This window comes from Taudactylus pleione, unplaced genomic scaffold, assembly GCF_031769625.1.
Source record: "Taudactylus pleione unplaced genomic scaffold, aTauple2 ptg000433l, whole genome shotgun sequence".
NCBI classification, from domain to species: Eukaryota; Metazoa; Chordata; class Amphibia; order Anura; family Myobatrachidae; genus Taudactylus; species Taudactylus pleione.
Genome location: NW_028284835.1, coordinates 2,364,488 through 2,385,665, shown reverse-complemented (window position 1 = coordinate 2,385,665; position 21,178 = coordinate 2,364,488). Strand labels below are relative to the sequence as shown.

Below are 21,178 nucleotides of genomic sequence, written 5' to 3'. Positions count from 1 at the left end.
AAGCTAAAGAACGCTGCACTGGCCTGCTGGATACGCATCTGGTACCTCCTGCATTGAATGTGGATGTGTCGCTTGTCTGTTACCATGGAAAATTCTGACCACGATCATTAAGCACCCGTGGTCGGCCATTGCGTTGTCCACACTGGGTGGAAAAGTCTTCCATGAGGTATTCCCGGTACATACGTGACACTGTAGGTTTAGGAATGTTGAATGTCCGCACAACTTCGGAAATTAAATGTCCCATCAGTCGGGCACCCACTGTCATGCCCCTTTCGAACTTTGATAATTCATGTCACCTTGCCATGTGCAGCCTAGCGGTGTTCAAAGTGACTCACAAATTGTCAGATTACAACTGATGCAGATCTGGGCATTTCCAATATGTCACAGTCAGGTGACGCCACCTTCCATTACCTTTACATACTGCTAATCCATGACTTTTTGGCACTTTAGTGAGTGTGTGTGTAACCCCCTGCTCTCTGCTCACTGTCTTTCCCCTCTGTGTCACCACTGTCTGTCTGCCCCTCCCCTTTAGAGTGTAAGCTTTTATGAGCAGGGTCCATCATCTCCTCCCCACTGCCTATAACGGCGCCTATCCCTTGAGTTCTGCCACCCCGTGGTTTAATTGGTTGTAATGACCGCCGATGCAGCAATGTTTTTTTAACCTTGTCCATGACCTGCAATGTTCTGTACTGTAAGCCGGGTATACATTAAATGATCCGGAAATCTTGCCGTTGGTCGTGGCAATTACAGTAGCCTTCGCCCCGGACCAAGGAAGATTGCCAGGACAACCTAAAAGATTTAAAGAACGTCAGAATGATCACTCGTTCTGTCCTTCATTAATATGAACTGCACTTCATGCGATATTGTGTATTTGGCCGTGCAGTCCGGCCAATCCCACGGCATTGCTGACAACACGAGGGAGTGCACAGTAGTGCGTACACACTAGACGACGTGGACCATCTGTCGTTCCAATTTGTCTAAAATCGTCAAATCGTCCACTTTATCATCTAGTGTGTGTCCAGCATCAGTCACTTTTTTCTGGTTTTCGTCATACTGTTTATGTCGCTGCGGAGCTTTTGTGGCACCATATAAATAAAGGATAATAATATAAATAAACAAGACGGGATCGGCGACACTCCGGAATAGTAAGAAAGGGCTCACACCAAAATAACGTTCCTGTCTTGTTTATAATCTCCAGTAGCAGCTGGAACGCTAAACGTGATCGGTCCCATGAGTGCCGGTTATTAGTGTGTGTGTGTGTGTGTGTGTGTGTGTGTGTGTGTATATGTACAGGTTGTATACCAGAGTTTATCAGTCGGCAGGTACAAAGTGACTTTGAGAATATGATCACCTGGGCCCATAAGCCTCTTCTCCCCTTTTCAGTCCAATAAAACTTTCATGGCATCTACTGTAATACTTCTGGTTGTTGCGCTGAAATTATGTTTCTGCGTTCTGCAAACGTTAATGCTAGGAAAGTTTTTAGCAGGATATCTGCAGGATTCAGCTTAGGGGGGGTATTCAATTAGGCTGCGAAATTCGGAATCGGCGTTAATGTATCGCCGATGACGTAATTTTCGCATGTTTGAATTATCCCCGTATTCAATTTCAAAGACGTTTCGCTGGTGCGAAAAGTCTTTGAAAAAAAACGGGGATAAGTTTTCACCATGTTTTACATGTGCAGAATTGGGCTTTAGGGGTGCAGGCTTAAAAAAATAGCCTGCAGCCCTGGGAATAGCCCCTAAAAATGAACTGTGTTAAAAAAAAGTAAAATAAAAAAAAATAGGGACACCCCCAAAAAATTTTTTTTTCATTTTGAGGTTAAAAATAAATAAATATGGGGAACAAGTTTTTTAATATTGAAATTGAAATTAATTCAGGGGGGGTTTCCAAGTATGTTGCAGGTGTTTAAAAGAATGCGAGTGGTAGCGGCAGGTAAATTTTTTAATAATTTTCAAAATGCACTTTAGGGACTTAAAAATATGCTTGCACCCATTTTCATGTACCCCAAATTTTCAAAAAAAAAATATGCCCAAGTGCTATTCTGCACCCCTTCTTCACAGGCGCAAAAAAGCACCTGCCGTGGCTATTTAAAAACCCGACTTCCCTTCTGCAGCCAAAACTGGGGTACCCATAGTGATCCCCCATGTCTGGACATCTTTAGGGGGGGATCAGTACCTTTTCCCAAAATTTTACGATGGCTCCCGTTTTCGCTGATTCCTAATTGAATACGGGGATAAAACGGGCGCGCGCCCGATACTTTATCCCCGTAAAACCTCCGATGTGGAGCCAAAAGTTTTTCATGGACTTTTCGCTCCAAATTGAATACCCCCCTAGATGTCATGATTTAACTAAATCGTAAAATTCAGTCATTTGCTTTAATTCCATAACACAAATATTAAGGGGTCTATGTACTATTAATCGCGGTACTGCCGCGATTATTATGTATATGTCTCGCAGGGGATATTTTAATTGTTAATTAAACTATACCCGCTATGTACTAAGGGGAACACGCAGGGACAGCGGTTGCGGTAACCACTGTCCCTGCGAGATATATCCCCGACAAATTGCGGAAGTCTTACACAGAAGTGAGAGTTCTCCGGGGGAAGCTGACACTGCGGCATTTGCGAAGTGTCAGCTCCCGAAGCCAGCTGGGGGCTGCAGGGGGGAGAGATTGGAAAATCTCTCTCCTAGCCCTGAAGCCCCCATAGGCTTACAGTAGTTTACACTATCTAAACTACCGGGGTTAAACTCCGAAAAGCTTTGCTTTTTGGAGTTTAGTACCTAAGGCTCAGATCATAGTCCCCATTGATAATAATGAGGACTGCAACCTGCAGCGCTAATTAGCACTTTGCCAGAGATTTCTGTGAAATCTGCATTGTGCTTTTAGTAAATAGGAACAATGCATAAAATTATGCGGAAACTACAGTTTCTGCATAATTTTATGTAACAGATTGATTTGGAATGCCATTGCTCGGATATCGACGGTCAGAATATCGACTCTGGCATCCCGACATGGTTAGGATACCGACACTTGTTGGTAGGTATACTAACCCTCTCCCTACCCCTAACCCTCCCTCCTCGGCAGGGTTGTCTTAACAGCAGTGTGGTCCCTGGGCAAATCAATGCACTGGGGCCCCTACCCACCCATTCACGGGAACATTTTTTAAAATGGTCAATAAAATGAAACCCTCCTGCATGCCCATCAGACCTCCCACACATGCAGAGAGACTGGTCTGAAGCCGGCAGATGAAGTGAAACTTGGACTGAGGTGAGTACTCGTCACCAGGGGGGTAATGGGATGGGGGAGGTTAGATCACAATACAGTACACCGGCGGCCGGCTTATAAAAATATCACAAATTTACCAACTGGCCGCGGCTGCAGGGGGGCGGGTTGGCGGGCCCCTACAAGCTTCAGGCCCTTGGGCAACTGCCCAACAAGCCCAATGGAAGAGATGGCCCTGCTCCTCGGTGCATGAACCTAACCTCCCTCCCTAGTGCCTAAACTTAACCCCCTTGATCCCTAAACCTAACCCTCCCCCCGTAGTGCCTAACTCTTATCCTCCCCCTAGTGCCTAACGCTAACTCTCTCCCTAGTGCCTAACGCTAACTCTCTCCCTAGTGCCTAACGCTAACTCTCTCCCTAGTGCCTAACGCTAACTCTCTCCCTAGTGCCTAACGCTAACTCTCTCCCTAGTGCCTAACGCTAACTCTCTCCCTAGTGCCTAACGCTAACTCTCTCCCTAGTGCCTAACGCTAACTCTCTCCCTAGTGCCTAACGCTAACTCTCTCCCTAGTGCCTAACGCTAACTCTCTCCCTAGTGCCTAACGCTAACTCTCCCCCTAGTGCCTAACGCTAACTCTCCCCCTAGTGCCTAATGCTAACTCTCCCCCTAGTGCCTAACGCTAACTCTCCCCCTAGTGCCTAACGCTAACTCTCCCCCTAGTGCCTAACGCTAACTCTCCCCCTAGTGCCTAACGCTAACTCTCCCCCTAGTGCCTAACGCTAACTCTCCCCCTAGTGCCTAACGCTAACTCTCCCCCTAGTGCCTAACGCTAACTCTCCCCCTAGTGCCTAACGCTAACTCTCTCCCTAGTGCCTAACGCTAACTCTCTCCCTAGTGCCTAACGCTAACTCTCTCCCTAGTGCCTAACGCTAACTCTCTCCCTAGTGCCTAACGCTAACTCTCTCCCTAGTGCCTAACGCTAACTCTCTCCCTAGTGCCTAACGCTAACTCTCTCCCTAGTGCCTAATGCTAACTCTCCCCCTAGTGCCTAACGCTAACTCTCCCCCTAGTGCCTAACGCTAACTCTCCCCCTAGTGCCTAACGCTAACTCTCCCCCTAGTGCCTAACGCTAACTCTCCCCCTAGTGCCTAACGCTAACTCTCCCCTTAACCCCGCTACTTACGTTCAGGGTTTCGGCGGTCTGGATCCTGACAGATGTTGGGATTCCAGCGCCCACATTCTGTCCACCGGAATTCCTGCAGTCGGGATATTGACCGCATCCTGATTTGATAATCGCTGCTACTGGCTTTGTAGAGGTTTGTGTGGTCGTTTAACGCTTGCCAAAATGTTGACCCACAGAATGTCGACATTTTGGCGCTATGTAGATGTCAAATGTTGACATTGCGAAAGTTGGCATGTCAACATAGCATTTTGCAGCGATTCTAACCCTAGGCCCAATTCAGAGACTGACGCAAATGCTGATTCCGTACGCCGCGGCTGTGCAAAATTACGGCAATGTCGCAGTTGTCTGGATTTGAATTGAGATGTTCACCGGCGGCTTTGCAAATCCAAGCAACTATATACAGAGACACACCATCGGTCGCAGATCGCGGCAGCCATTTTTCCTGCTTACGCAGTCTGAGACACTCCCTGAAAACGGTCGCGACACACCTGTGTTTGGGCCGCCCACAAACGTTCCCTGCCTGTCACTTACTCTGCGAATCAATCCTCACTGCGAGCGACGACTAAAATGAAACGTGACACATGCGCAGATTACCGATAATCGCTCAAACTGCGTAAACGTCGGCATTGGGCCTATCTCTGAATCAGGCCCGATAAACGCTGCCTAAACCTAAAATCGAGTGTTGGCGTCCTGACCATGTCACCATTGTAAACGTCAAGATGTTCAATGGCGATTATCATGAACGTTGACCTTTGCCATAAACAGATTATACATAGATTTCCTTTATGTAAGAGCTGTGCGCAGGTAAGTGGCGATGGCGCTTACAGCAGTCTGTAGAATGGACGCTGCCCTGTGCATATAGATTTGTAACCAGTCCATGGAACACCCAATACCTTTATATTCTTGCAGTATTACCATAAAATGCAGCTTTGGATTAAACCCTGACTTGTTCACCAGTGACTCACTGAGGTTTTCCTCTGAAAGTCACTGAGTTTTGTTTACTTTCCCCTGTTTTTGTTGTCGTCTGTGGGTGTTTTTCCATCATGCGCTCACCAGAAAAACACAGAAAAGCTGGGTTTGAATTGGCCGGGTAAGAGACGAGCATTATGCCCTGAAAGGCTTCTCTATTTAGCTCTCTGCTGCGAGACACTGGCCAAATCCAATGAAATCTAATTTAGCAGTGTCTATTGCAGTCCGTGGAGTCAGTCCCTTGCTAAACTGAGCGGCAGAGATATTGATACTTGGGTCACGAGAACGCACGTGAAAGACAGTATTTTTGGATTAGAGATCCACCCAATGGTAATGACAAAACACAGATATACAAGCAAAGATGGTTGTTTTTGTTTCTTATTATACTTTTTGCGCTACCTTTTTCCGACCGCTCTAATACTTCTTAGATAATTAGAAGAGGCAGCGCTGCCATAAAAGAAAAGAATCAGGACCTGATTCAGAGCCGGGCGCTCTTTAAGAGCGCTCGTTCTGAAGCAGGGCTTTTTTTTTTTTTTTTTGCGGCCACCCACAGCTTTTGCGGGTGGCCAGGTGATGGTGGCGATGGTCACAACCATCGGGGCTTGCAACGAGACCTTTGTGGTAGGGTCTTGTCCGTCGCAAGCCCCTGAGAGCTTCCTGACAGAGCAGGAAGCTCTCCACTGACATCACTGGCGCTTCGGGAACACCTCCGTTTGTGTAGCCACCCCCCCCCGCCCCGCCTACAAAACGGGGCGAGCTGTCGATCAACATCGACAGCCGCCCCTTTTGTAGTGCGTCCCGGAGCGAGAGAATTTCTCTCTCGCTCCGGGGCTTGCGCATGCGCAGTACCCCACCATCGACCCGCTTGCGAGCGCTGTGCGCTCGCAAGCGGGTCTGAATCAGGCCCTCGGTCCACAAACCAGGTTTAACTTATTTAAAGAGCAAGAAAAGCCATTAATACGTATCAGAGATGGGATAGGTATGGGATTCCGGCGCTAGGGATCCCAACGGTTAGAATCCCCACAGGTCTAGATTACCGGCACTTGTCGGTCAGTACTCTAACCCTCTCCCTACCCCTAACCCTCCCCGGTGCCTGACCCTAAGCTCCTCCCTAGTGCCTAAACCTAGCCTCCCCCACCCCGCACTCTAACCCTAACCCCTCACCCCATCCCCCACCCCTATCTAGACCAAGGATGGGGAACCTCAGGCCCGGGGGCCATATAAGGCCCCCGGAATCATTTGGTCTGGCCCTCTGAGCTTTTTCCTGCTATCCTCATCTGGCTATCAGGGTGCCTATAATGTCACCCTGCAGCCAGAATCTATGCAGCAGTGCCGCCTGGAGCCTCCTTAGGATGCTTAAGAGGGTCGCACCACTGCCCTTACAGCTCCGGGCATTGCTGTAATCACCGGCAATTGTGGCCCTGCCCCTGTGTGACATCACATGGAGCGGGTGTGGCCTGCACCAGGCCCCCGAATAATGTTATATATATCAAAATGGCCCTCGGCAGTAAAAAGGTTCCCCACCCCTGATCTAGACAATGTAGATCTAGACAATGGAAGATAGACAGGGACTGAAGGTCGACATGGTCAGTAGGTCGACACTGATATGGTCGACACATGTTTTTTTTTTTTGTAGGGTTAGGCACTTACCCCAACGATTAGGGTTAGGCACAAAGGGGAGGGTTAGGGTTAAGATTAGGGCAAAAAAAAAAAAAAAAACATGTCGACCATTTGCTTGTCGACCATGTGACTGTCGACCTAATGACCATGTTGACCTTTTTACTAGTTGACCTGTAGTGCGTCGACCTTCAGACCCTGCTAACCTTCTGTCCCTGTCGACCTATTGCCTGTCTATCTTCCATTGTCTACCCAAACATTGTCTATCTAGACAATGTAGATCTAATGATCCACACCCGGTCTGGATTTTTACCGCACCCCATCAGGGACTATGCATTACCAAGTAATACACATAAGATACTGTAAGAAGGAATGTATAGAATTGCCATCATGCAGCAGGTTGCAGTCATTAGAGTCAGGTACTGCTCTGAGCAGACAGAGAGTGGGTCACAATTTGATAAACTTGCTTTGTAAATTCCATGTAAAGAGCAGGCACAGACCAGTCACATCCCCCCTATTACTGCTGTGCGGCACAGACCAGTCACATCCCCCCTATTACTGCTGTGCGGCACAGGCCAGTCACATCCCCCCTATTACTGCTGTGTGGCACAGGCCAGTCACATCCCCCCTATTACTGCTGTGCGGTACAGGCCAGTCACATCCCCCCTATTACTGCTGTGCGGCACAGGCCAGTCACATCCCCCCTATTACTGCTGTGCGGCACAGGCCAGTCACATCCCCCCTATTACTGCTTTGCGGCACAGGCCAGTCACATCCCCCCTATTACTGCTGTGCAGCACAGGCCAGTCACATCCCGCCTATTACTGCTCTGCGGCACAGGCCAGTCACATCCCCCCTATTACTGCTGTGCGGCACAGACCTGTCACATCCCCCCTATTACTGCTGTGCGGCACAGACCTGTCACATCCCCCCTATTACTGCTGTGCGGCACAGGCCAGTCACATCCCCCCTATTACTGCTGTGCGGCACAGGCCAGTCACATCCCCCCTATTACTGCTGTGCGGCACAGACCAGTCACATCTCCCCTATTACTGCTGTGCGGCACAGGCCAGTCACATCCCCCCTATTACTGCTGTGCGGCACAGGCCAGTCACATCCCCCCTATTACTGCTGTGTGGCACAGGCCAGTCACATCCCCCCTATTACTGCTGTGCGGCACAGGCCAGTCACATCCCCCCTATTACTGCTGTGCGGCACAGACCAGTCACAACCCCCCTATTACTGCTGTGTGGCACAGGCCAGTCACATCCCCCCTATTACTGCTGTGCGGCACAGGCCAGTCACAACCCCCCTATTACTGCTGTGCGGCACAGACCAGTCACATCCCCCCTATTACTGCTGTGCGGCACAGGCCAGTCACATCCCCCCTATTACTGCTGTGCGGCACAGGCCAGTCACAACCCCCCTATTACTGCTGTGCGGCACAGGCCAGTCACATCCCCCCTATTACTGCTGTGCGGCACAGGCCAGTCACATCCCCCCTATTACTGCTGTGCGGCACAGGCCAGTCACATCCCCCCTATTACTGCTGTGCGGCACAGGCCAGTCACATCCCCCCTATTACTGCTTTGCGGCACAGGCCAGTCACATCCCCCCTATTACTGCTGTCTCAGCTTTTACATGTTGTGGGTTATTTATTCAGAATTGGGAGCAAATAAAAGAAATAAACGCAAGTAACTTTGCACTTGGGCAAACAATGCAAGAGGGGAAAATACATTCAATTGTTGCATGCAGGGTAAATACTGGTTGCTTCTGCATGTAGCCCACAGATGCTGGACAGCTTTATTGTTACACTGCAGTATTGAATTCAGCGCGGACCATACTTACCTCCCCTCCCTAGAAGGGCTGGGAGGTTCCAGAAAATCGGATGGCGCTCCTAGCAAACCGGGAAAGTGGGCAAGTCCCCCGGAGGCTAGGGCGGCCTGACCGTGGCCACCCAGTGTGCGTTGAATCACGTCAATTTGACTCTGGTCCACACATCAAAATGCTGTATCTGCAGCATTGCCATAAGGGGGGGAGGGCTGCGATGATCGCTTCATCACGGCACCATAGGAGGCAGCCGAAAGGTGGGCGAGTATGGCTAGGACACGTCCCTCTCTGCACAGTCACATCTTCCCCACCTGCAGTGCAGCATGGATCTACCAGGGGCATAGTTACTCCTATTACTTTTTTTTTTTCGTTTCAAACATGTTTTTATTGAGCATGTGATGACAATTATAAATACAGTCATCAGTGCTGATAGATGTACAACAGTCATACTCGTATTATTTATATAGAATAGCAAAAGGAAGGAAGAATATAACATTTGTACCGTAATCGATAATAGTCAATTTAAATAGAACTATAGTGTACTGAGGACCTGATTCAGCAAGTATCGCGCACTGCGATCATATGCTAATCCAATGCGATCGCTATGCAGTCGCAGCACACCATAAGGACGCCCACCTTACCTTACACAAATCCGTAATGTCTAGCAAGACTGGGAAACCATCGGTAACATGGAGTACCATCCCAGCCTCACACACACTTACACAGGCTCTGACCTTACTCAGGAATTACTAACCTCATCACACACAGTGATTACACAAGACTGAGAGACCATCAGTAACATGGAGTACCATCACAGCCTCACACACACTTACACAGGCTCTGACCTTACTCAGGAATTTCTAACCTCATCACACACAGTGACTACACAACACTGAGAGACCATCAGTAACATGGAGTACCATCGCTGCCTCACACACACTTACACAGGCTCTGACCTTACTCAGGAATTACTAACCTCATCACACACAGTGATTACACAAGACTGAGACACCATCAGTAACATGGAGTACCATCACAGCCTCACATACACTTACACAGGCTCTGACCTTACTCAGGAATTACTAACCTCATCACACACAGTGATTACACAAGACTGAGACACTATCAGTAACATGGAGTACCATCACAGCCTCACATACACTTACACAGGCTCTGACCTTACTCAGGAATTACTAACATCATCACACACAGTGACTACACAAGACTGAGACACCATCAGTAACATGGAGTACCATCACAGCCTCACACACACTTACACAGGCTCTGACCTTACTCAGGAATTACTAACCTCATCACACACAGTGATTACACAAGACTGAGAATCCATCAGTAACATGGAGTACCATCACAGCCTCACACACACTTACACAGGCTCTGACCTTAATCAGGAATTACTAACCTCATCACACACAGTGATTACACAAGACTGAGACACCATCAGTAACATGGAGTACCATCACAGCCTCACACACACTTACACAGGCTCTGACCTTACTCTGGAATTACTAAATCATTGCACGCAGTGAAAGCCCAAGCTGTGCATGGCATCACAGTGGATAATTTATCACGCCCCTGCGACGGCATTCAAACACACTGGCACGCCTGCGTTTCGACAACCCCCCCGTCACCTCGGTACTTCCTGTCAATCACTATGCGATGGGTCTGCGTAGTCCCAATCGGAGTGACTGGATCGGGCACGCACGCTGCGATGCACGCGCAGAACATAACAATCAGCTAACTGCGTTGCAGTTGCGATCCTTGCAGGCTCTGTATTCACAATATACATTGCAAACAGAGAACTGTATTTATATTCAGCCCCCGTATTCAGTACCATCAGGGACCCTGTCCTAAAGATGGCAGAGGGGCTTCCGCTGTCTGTATTGGAGCAGGGAGGTTATACTTTACTATTTGACAGCTGCAATGGAAGGTCGGGGTAACTGCAGGCACTGACGCCCTAAAGTTCACATGGTGGGTGCCGGGCTGCAGATAGATAGTAATTAGTTAGACAATGTCTAGGTCGACCCCAGATGTTAGACAGTCAATAGATCGACAGGTACAAAAGGTCGACAGGTACAAAAGGCCGACGCACTAAAGGTCGACATGTAAGAAGGTCGACAGGTACAAATGGTCAACAGGGTCAAAAGGTCAACAAGAAAATGGTCGACACAAAAATGATTGACACATGATTTTTTTTTTTTAAGGGTTAGGTTTAGGGTTAGGCACTTAAGATGAGCCAGTGTCCAACGTCATTCCCTACTATCCAACATCATTCCCTACCATCCAAGTGGGCATGGAGGGGGAATAAATCCATGTGGCGAGCGAAGCGAGCCACCGTGCCCGCAGCGTGGTGAGCGAAGCGAGCCCGTAAGGGGGCCGAATGGTATTTCCGCAAAAAAAAAGATGTTGACCATTTTCGAGTCGACCTTTTGACCCTGTCGACCATTTGTATCCGTCTACCTTCTTCCATGTCGACCTTTGGTGTGTCGACCTTTTGTACCTGTCAACCTTTTGTACCTGTCTATCTATTAACTGTCTAACATCTGGGATCGATCTAGACATTGTCTATCTAATTTCTATCTATCTCTTATACCACACTCCACATGGTAACAGCAAATGTCCAGCTGCATTCCTCTGCGCAGTCATGTAACTAGAATATCGCACATTTCATTGAAGGTTTTCCGGTAATTTTAACAATTTACCTTTTTTTTGTCAAAGCACTGTCCCATAGAGCTCCTCTGCTCCAGATTATATATTCTCTAACATTTAAGTTTAATTATTATTATTATTAATGTTGAACTTTTTCAGCGATGAAATTCTATGCCTAAAATGTAATGTCTGATTATTGGTCCCCTATCACCTCTCCATGCCCAGTTAGTGTTGCCGCTAGGCTGTTTTAGCGGGGCACCACGCCCTGCCCAATTTTAAAGGGGCAAAATGCGCCCTGCCCTTTTAGCAGCGCCCGCTAAAACAGCCTGCCCCCTGCCTTTCCCACCCTCGGGCCGCAGAGTCCCATGGTGGGTGGGTAAGGTTGCGGTGGTGATCACTGCCCGGTGCAAAGCACGTGCACGGCATCTGTTCACCGTGAAGGGAGAGCCCAGCACCTCCATAAGTGCTGGTCACGCCCCCAAGTGTGACGATTTTGGGAAGTGACACAAGGACACGCCCCTTTCCCGCTCGGCCATGCCCCCGTTCTGGAGCGTGCTCGCCTTGGGTGCGCGCAGATACTCAGTCCCCGGACCCTCCGAGACCTGCCATGCCCGCAAGCTAGTGGGAACACTTCTCTGTTCATTTACTAACTGCGGTTTTCTCTCTCCTCATCGTTTCACGTATTTAGGCGCACCCTGGCGTAGAGGAGGAGATGCTGGCTCCACTCCATGTCACCTGCTTCACATTTTAATAGTGTTTTTCTGAATTTCCTCAGTATTACATATTCGTGTGCTGTAGAGGCTGTGACCTGTCCGCTGGCGTACTGATGTCAGTGGCAAACGCAGGGTTTCTAAAGGGGGGTTTACAAATGCTTGATTTTAGTAGAGTGTGGCCAGTCCATGAAGAGGGTAGAATTAGCACTTAACCAGCTTTAATATGTGTCATACAAAGTGTATTGTGTGCCATAATTCCGGCATGTACAGGACCAGCGATCACAATAATCCATTAGATGCGGCAGTAAGGCCATCCTGTCTGAGCTGAATGTTTTTATTTTAGATGTGGGCGCCATTCTAGAGCATGGGAGCAAGTCCGGGAGCCTGGGGCAGCAGCAGAATAACCTAGCATCCCTAACAGTACATGTTTTCCAAATCCCCTAATTGGTGCACAGGTATATTTGTTACTGGCTGATACATGTTAAAAGATCCACAGGTGATGCTTTTTATTTAATTTATGATACTGAGAAGAACATGCAGCACTAGTAACATTCCATTATATTACTATTTCTATTGTGGTCATGGTGTGGGCTAGGGAGGGGGGTTTCCAGGCAGACGGAAACCCCCCTGCGTTTGCCTATGGATGTGAGGCTCCTGTATAAATGGCGCGGGCAGATTGTGCTTTAGAAGCGTCAACTGGTCGGCGACAACGTGAACGCCCTGAGCTGCACTGATTTGTGGGTGTGTAGCAAAAGCTCTGTGTGATTGAGTCGTGTGGACGGGGAAGGGAAGTCGGTCCCTGACGCATTTCCTGCACCTAGCACCGCGCTGCTGCCAATTCTAATGATGGCCATTGGTGTAAAATCAGTGAGCGACACGGCCTTTGTCTTGCAAATGCATAGATCCTTGCTTTAGCTGAAAGCAAACCCACCATAGCATAAGGTAGTAAATCAGGCGCCCAGGGATGGCCGCAAATACAGCCGCTTTGCTTCCGACTTCCGACCAGCCCTTATATGTTCTCCTATAAGTTCATGCATATACCTTTTCTTAGCGTTAATTCTAAGGCAGGGCGCCGGACCTTAAAAAGGGCACTATGACGTGCCTCCTAAAAAGGGGGCGTGACCACGAGAAAAGAGGGCGTAGCCTTGAGACCACCCCCTTTCATCACTAATGGGGGCGTGCCCATCGCTGACGGCCATGCTGAGCTGCCCCCAAGCTTTTCCCTCACTGCGAATAGATACTGTGTGCAGTAGGGCGTTGGCAAGTAGGGCAGGATGCTCTTTGCCATTTTGAGATCGGGCAGGGCGCGGCGTCCTGCTAAAACAGCCTAGCGGGAAGAGTATTTTCTGTTTGTATTTCTCTGTATAATCAACTGTTTTTTTTTTAATCTGTATCATCTGTATCTGCATTACACCGCCCCAAAATATATATATTCAGCCAATGGGAGATCGGCATAGGAAAGGATCTAGCTCCGTTATTTCACGGGGGTGTTTTATCTTTATGTAGTTATAGGGTGTCTGCAGGACTAGAGTCATACAAATATCTGCTGCTGAAATCTGTTTGTTTTGTCCCCGATGGCTTAAACATTGCGGATCTGTCTGTATGTTACACCAGTCTTTATTGATTACTTTGCCATCTGTCGCTTCAGTATTTTGTATTTTTATTCTGGAGCCGGTGGTGTAAGGGTTGGCTTGACATCTTGTATCCCTTCTAATACGTCAATATTTATCTCTGGAAACGTCTGTTGTGATCCGATTCGCACATTTTGCGATTTCTCCGGGAAACTGACTTTGTACGGCTTTACAGAAATCTCCTGTGACTTGTGACTGGGACAGTAAGCGGCTGTACGTTGTTTCTAAACGTTTTGTTTATCTGACTGCAGGGAGAACGGTTCTTTTACTCGCTACCGATCGGCTCACCGTGGTGTTTTACATGTGGAGTTCTATTTTCATCACAATCGTTAGAGTATGGCAATGTCACTCCGGGTAACAATGCACGAGTTCATGTTTTGAGAGTATTTTTGTGTCCTGACTGGCGCACTTGGGGTTTGATGCGAATGCTCGGCAGTCGTGATGTCGACAGTCTTAATCTGAACACTGACATACTGACGCTGTTTTCATAACACACTTGTAACGCTGGTAACTGCATCTTACAGGGGACGGCATTAGAAGTTACAGCACCCTGGTAAAGCGGCATGATGTTAAATACAGGTACCAGCGTTACAAGTGTTTAGCGATAATTGCTTCTACATTTCAGTGCTCCCATAGAGGTTGTCTCTACATCGTGACCATCGACAATCTCACTACATCTCGGGCATGTGACCTGTAATACAGATGCGTCCTCATACATCTAGCTTTAATACGCCACACAGCGCGCCTTGCCTGGCATGAGCGAGCCACCAAGTCCCATGCTGCTCTGCTAGCGTTGGGTGTCTTTTTTTTTTTTTTGCTGAAAACGCGTCTAAGACGCAATGCGATTCAACTAGGATACCCCAGGAGACCGCGCTGATCAATATAATCTGACACTTGTATATCTGTGTGCACCTGAGCCTGTATATGAAGTGTCATCATAGTAACTATGGAATCAATGTATCAAGCCTTGGATAGAGAGAAACTGGAGAGAGATCATGGATAATGATTCAAACCGCTCACAAGCGCTATGCGCTCGCAAGCGGGTCGATGGTTGTGCATTGCGCACACACGGCGTGCGCAATGAGCGTGCACAAGCCCCGTAGCGAGTGAGAAATTCAGTGGCTCCGGGGCTCGCTACAAACGGGGCGGCTGTCGATGTTGATCGATAGCTTGTAGGCAGGGTGGGGGGGTGGCTGGACAAACGGAGGCGTTCCTGAAGGAACGCCTGCCGTTTGTGGGCGGCCCTACTGACATCACCAGTGATGTCAGTAGTGAGCTTCCGGCTCTATTAGAGCCGGAAGCTCACTGGGGCTTGCGGCAGACGAGACCCTACCACAAGGGTCTCGTTGCAAGCCCGATGATCGCGACCAATCACCTGGCCGCTCGCAAAAGCTGTGGGTGGTCACCCACAGCTTAGCAAGCGGCCAGGAGGCCGGCTTAAAAAAAAAAAAAAAGCGGCCGCTCTCATTCAGAGCGAGCGTTCGCTTTTTGCGAGCGGCTCTGAATCAGATCCAAAGTACCAAACAATCAGCTCCTTACTGTCGTTTTTCAAACACAGCCTGTAACATGGCAGGAGCTGATTAGTTGGTACATTGGGGCTGATTCCGCATTGCAGGTAAGTGCAATGCCGAATGCCCCTGATTATCGGCAGTCTGCCCATGTGCAGAACAGGCCCTACGTGATCGGGCTATGCCTCTGCCTGATTGACAGGCAGAGGCATTTGCGGGGCGGGGACGCTGCCATTCCCGGAAACTGGGGCATGTCGCTTCCGTTTTCCAGGGGTGGCAAAGCCAGGATCTGCGGCCACTAATGCAGTTTCCTGGCCTCGCAAACCAGCCTGCCTGCACAAGCTGGAGCTTACTCAGCTGTCCGGCATCGTCCACCATCACAACCGGTGGTCACGATGGTTATCCCAGCCTGCGACCTCTGTCGAAGTGCTGGGATCGCAAATACAGCAGGGGGTGTCATGCAGGGGGTGTCATGCAGGGGGTGTTAGATAGGGGGTGTCAGACACCTCCCTGCTGCATTTGCATATTAGTATGGACGGAATTGCAAAGCTGCTTAGGTGTGGCTTTGCAATTCCATCCTTTGCTGAATCAAGGCTTAGTACATTTCCCCCTACGTACCCTACGTACCCCACGTACCCCACGTACCCCACGTACCCTACATACCCTACATACCCTATCTACCACCACAGGGGGCCAGTCTTTACTTGTTTAGCTAGGTCCCCCGGTTATCCCACCTTTCTCCACAACCTCAAACAGAACGTGGCATTTTAGCAGATATCACACACACCCTATATCACTAGTGTTCACCCAAGCTGCCAGAAGTCCGATGCAGTACGTTATATTTGATATGTGGTGATATTGCGGCAGTTTTTAATTACTCACTCAGTTGACTTTTCTTATATTCTAACTGAGACCCTTCCCTCCCCCCCATTTCTCTTTCAGCAATCATTAACCAGTGGCAGCAGGAATCCAAGGACACGGTCATCTCTCAGCTTCTAACCCACCTGCCATTACTAAAGCCTGGGAACATGGATGCAAAAGTGGAGTACATGAAGCTGCTACCGAAGCTGTTGGCGCATTCCATAGAACACAACCAGCACATAGAAGAGAGCCGCCAGTTGCTGTCGTACGCCCTGATACACCCGGCCACGTCACTGGACGACAGGAGCGCGCTGGCGATGTGGCTGAATCACCTAGAGGACCGCACTTCGGGTAATTTTGGTACCCAGGGGCGGTGTCGCTCAGACTCCTTGGACTATGGGCAAATGCATTACTACCACCAAAGACAGAACTCGGACGATAAACTGAACGGCTGGCCGAACTCACGTGACTCCGGGATCTGCGTCAGTTCCTCCAACTGGCAGGACAAGAATATGAGCTGTGAGAACGGACATTTGCCCCTCTACTCCTCCTCTTCATCCGTCCCCACAACCATCAACGCTATCGGAACAAACACAAGCACAAGTAAGTAACTCGCTGTTGCTTTTTGTAAAAAGTGAATAGATAAAACAATATTGCGTTAGGCGTAAGTCTAGGCTCCACCCTTCTTTAGGGGTCCACCTACGGCGTAGATATAAACTTTAAGGTATTGGTGACCTGGGACGGCCCAAGGTCTACTACCACCCTGCACGAGAATATATGGAGCACTCTTCCCCTCCAATTACAAATAAACAATACTTTTAAACAGGAAAAAATATATTCTGGTTTTAATAAAATAAAAACAATATGTTACAAAAGGGAAATAATATACACTGGTCCCCCCACGGCAAAGAGATTAGCCCCGACCCCCGGCGGCTCACTAAGCTCCGTCCTTGATTCTGATTCGACTGCGGACCAGTCTCCCTCCCAGCAGTGGTGGCTATGGTGGGGTGCAGACCATCGATAGCTCACCATAGATGGTTTTGTTGTGCCATCGATGGTGACCACTGATGGAACCATCGATGACTGCCCACCGATGGCATCCCTAGTTTAAGATGGTACCAAAGCAAAAACAAGCAAGTAACTTTGCCCCTTGGTAAAACCATGCTGCACTGTTGGGGGGCGCATATGTAACGTGCAGAGAGTTAGATTTGGGAGGGGAAAGTTCTAGCTCAAATCTAAATTGCAGTGTAAATATAAAGCTGCAAAGAAAAAGTGTTATGGACGCCAGTATAGAGGAGCCTTGACGATGGCCTGGCGCTTAGTCATATATTTGCAAATGTATGTAACTAATACCTCCTGAATCTCTATTATCATGTAGGATTTAAGTATTTTTTGTTGCTTTTTCTGCAGTGTGCTGGAGCGTAAATCCCCATTTTTTTTCTGTGTTAAATATAAAGCTGTCCAGCATTTGTGGGCTACATGCAAAAACAGCAAGAATTTACCCTGCATGCAAAAACAATAACTAATGTATTTACCCCCCCCCCCCCCCCCTGTGCATTGCAGCATGGTCTGTTCCAGGTGCACAGTTACTTCCTTTTTTTTTTCCACTTTGCTCCCCATAATGTCTAATATATGTCCTATTAATTAGCTGACCGAAAGCGGCCTATTTATCATTTTTAATTACTTTTTCCAAAATATATTTTTGTATTGAAGTGTCATATGCATAAAAGACGGCATCATGACCGTTAAAGGCAATTCAGTCACAGGGGTGTATGAAGACAGGCTTTATCAATTGAGAATATTCAACATAATATATCAAGCAACCAATACGTGCAAATCATGGAACTATGAATCCCAGACCAACATGCTGGAGTTACGGTTACATAAAAGAAACCGTACATTAAACAATGATATAGAATAATATGACAAGAAACACTTAGAACCTCTCTCCCAAATGGTACCCAAACATTGCGTGGTCCGGATCCCAAGACATGTAAAGTGGTCGTAATCCCATGTAATTGTTATGTCCCCCCCAGCCGGGAACGATGTGGCAGCTTTGCCCTAGCTGAGAGCCACAGATTTTTCAGCATTAACCGAAAAACCGGACACGACCTCAAACTGTTTATGTATATGATAAATGGTCCCTAGGGAATCGCTCAGCTTTTCTAAGTATAATAGATTGTCGTCTGCAAACGCCATGAGCTTAATTTCCCTCAAACTAATAGAAATGCTTTTAAATAGGGGACCGTGTTCTAGAATCCGGAATAGTGGATCTACCGCCAAATTATACCGGAGGGGTGACAGAAGGCATCTCTGGCGAGCTCCTCTGAACATCTCCAGGGGGGACCCCTCCACATCTATAGACCATCACAGTTGTCAAGGGAGACGCGTTAAGATATAGAACAATATTTATAAAAACAGAACCCAACCCTCGCGCTTAAAGGACTCCAAAAAGATGTGGCGAGAGGACGGGTCAGGTGCCCTAGTTGTATCTAAGCTGAGCAGCTGTGATTTGCGCGTATGGCACTGCCACGATCGCTGCCCTTACTCCGCTAATAAAATGGCGGCCTCGCACAAACCCTAGTTGCTAATACGTAAGTAAATCTGGTAATATGTTCTGCAGACGATCCGCCATGATCGTTGGGAGAAGTTTGACGTCTGTATTCAATAGACTAATGGACCTATACAGATGTGTCCTCATACACTTAATACGCCATGTGGCGAGAGACGCCTGGCGCAAGCGAGCCACGCTGAGCGGAGTAGCACCTTTTATCGCGTCCGTTTCGCTCGAATGTGCATCTTAGTCAGACTGCACTGATTAATTTGACATGCGACTGTGCGCGCCTGAGTCTGAGTCTGTAAACTAAGCACAATGGTACTTGGCGTGGAAAAAAGCCGTGGCGCTGCATCGAAACACTGCGTATACAGATTCAGGCTCATTCGCCAACAGATATACAAGTGTCGCATATCAAATTACTGAATGCAGTCCCGTGTAGGGTTCTGACGAAGACGTACATTTGATCGTAAAAGACGCTCATCGCAAGCCGAGTCGCACGGCACTTGCCGCGCCGAAAAAGGGCTGTTGGGCGTGACTGCGGCAACAGTGTTTTAGGACACATCTGTAGGAGTCCAAGGGGTAAATCTACTAAAGTGAGTTTTTAGAAGTGAAGATGTTGCCCATAGCAACCAATCAGATTCTAGCTATTATCTTCTAGAAGGTGCTAGTTAAATGTTAAGTAGAATCTGATTGGTTGCTATGGAAACATCTTCACTTCTAAATACTCTCACTTTACTAATTTACCCCTGAGAGTACAGGATCCCTCTAGGGTTTGGGAAGCAAAATAGTAGTTGTATCCTTCACATGTGGAAAAGGGGACCCATTATGTAATGGGTCATTAAATAGATCCACCAGAGCCGTTGCCACCTGTTGTATGAGTTTGTACTACTCGTTGGTGAGTCCGTCTGGCCCAGGAGACTTCCCCAGCTGCTTGTTTTTGTTTTTTATATTCCTGTATAAGGGTGCCTGCATTACTTTGTTCTAAGAGCTGCAGTTAGTCATAGTGTAAAATTATAATTTTGGCACCTGACTTCTATGTTTCTATATAATTTTGGTTGTTGATCCCATTTTAATTATAATAAATGTCCTGTGTATCCCTCTGTTCTCTTTTTTGTGGAATCCTTTTCGTTAACTAAAAAATTGGCCACATTTTTTTTCCTGTTTTAAAAGTATTATTTGTACGTAGTCAGGGGGGGGGGGGGGGGCCTCCAAAAATCCTGACTGTAGACCAGCGGCCGGCCCTGGGTGGGAGTCGGCCCATACTCCTGCAATCGAGAACACATTTTTCGTTATTAGCCACTGGGTTGGATCTCACCTGATTGCTCGGCAGAGATGTTTGGCTGTTTTCAAGTCTGTAAACCTGGAGGGGCGCCCTTACCAAAGTAATATTAATTATGGTCAATGGAAGAGAATAAAATACTAAATACTAAAAGGATTAAAATCCCCTTACAGAGCACCTGTTACCTACTGGGAACTGTACATTAAATTGTACTTGTTACCTGCACACAATCACACACTCTATACTGGTATCTCATATCATTCATTTATTTTCAAGGTTTCCCATGTCTGAATGAAGTTGGCTAATTCCAGGGAAAGTATAAATAGTCCTGAGGATTAATCTTTCCTCCAGCGCCACAGCTAAGGGGAGAAGCACCTTCGTAAAGTATTACAGCAACTGGTAGTGTAACTCATGGGTGCGAAAGGTTTGAGAATTACTAAACACACAGCAGATTCAGTGCAGCCATAGGTGGCAGCCGGGTGGGGGTCTCTATATAATGGATCTGATTCAGTGTAGCTATAGGTGGCAGCCGGGGTGGGGGTCTCCTGATTCAGTGTAGCCATAGGTGGCAACCGGTGATGGTCTCTATATAATGGAGCTGATTCAGTGTAGCCATAGGTGGCAGCTGGTGGGGTCTCTATATAATGAAGCAGTTACAGCGTCGCCATATGTGGGTGTCTCTATATATAATGGAGCTGATTCAGTGTAGCCATAGGTGGCAGCTGGCTGGGGGTTTATATCTAATGGAGCTGATTATATGGAGACATAGGTTGCAGCCAATGGGGGCTTTATTTAGTAGAGCTGATTCAGTGTAGCTATAGGTGGCAGCCGGTGGGGTCTCCTATATAATGGAGCTGATTATATGGAGCCATAGGTGGCAGCTGGCTGGGGGTCTCTATAGAATGGAGTGGAGCCATAGGTGGCAGCCGGTGGTGGTCTCTGTATAATGTATAATGAAGCAGTTACAGTGTCGCCATACGTGGGTGTCTCTATATAATGGAGCTGATTCAGTGGAGCCATATTAGGCAGCCGGTGGGGGTTCTATATAGTGGAGCTGCATCAGTGTGGCCATAGGTGGAGCTGATTAAGTGGAGCTACAGTTGGTAGACATTGTGCGACTCTGTATTGGAACTCACTCT

General features: G+C 48.0%; 1 protein-coding gene across 2 annotated transcripts in view; it reads left to right on the top strand.

The window, feature by feature from the left end:
- SAMD4A (sterile alpha motif domain containing 4A) overlaps positions 1-21,178 on the top strand; it is a 148,254-nt gene that overhangs the window by 69,041 nt on the left and 58,035 nt on the right. For both annotated transcript variants that reach the window (XM_088447517.1, XM_088447516.1), the window contains exon 3: positions 16,285-16,806. In XM_088447517.1, coding sequence (XP_088303643.1) covers positions 16,285-16,806 — 522 coding nt within the window. The remainder of the gene's footprint in view (positions 1-16,284; positions 16,807-21,178) is intronic.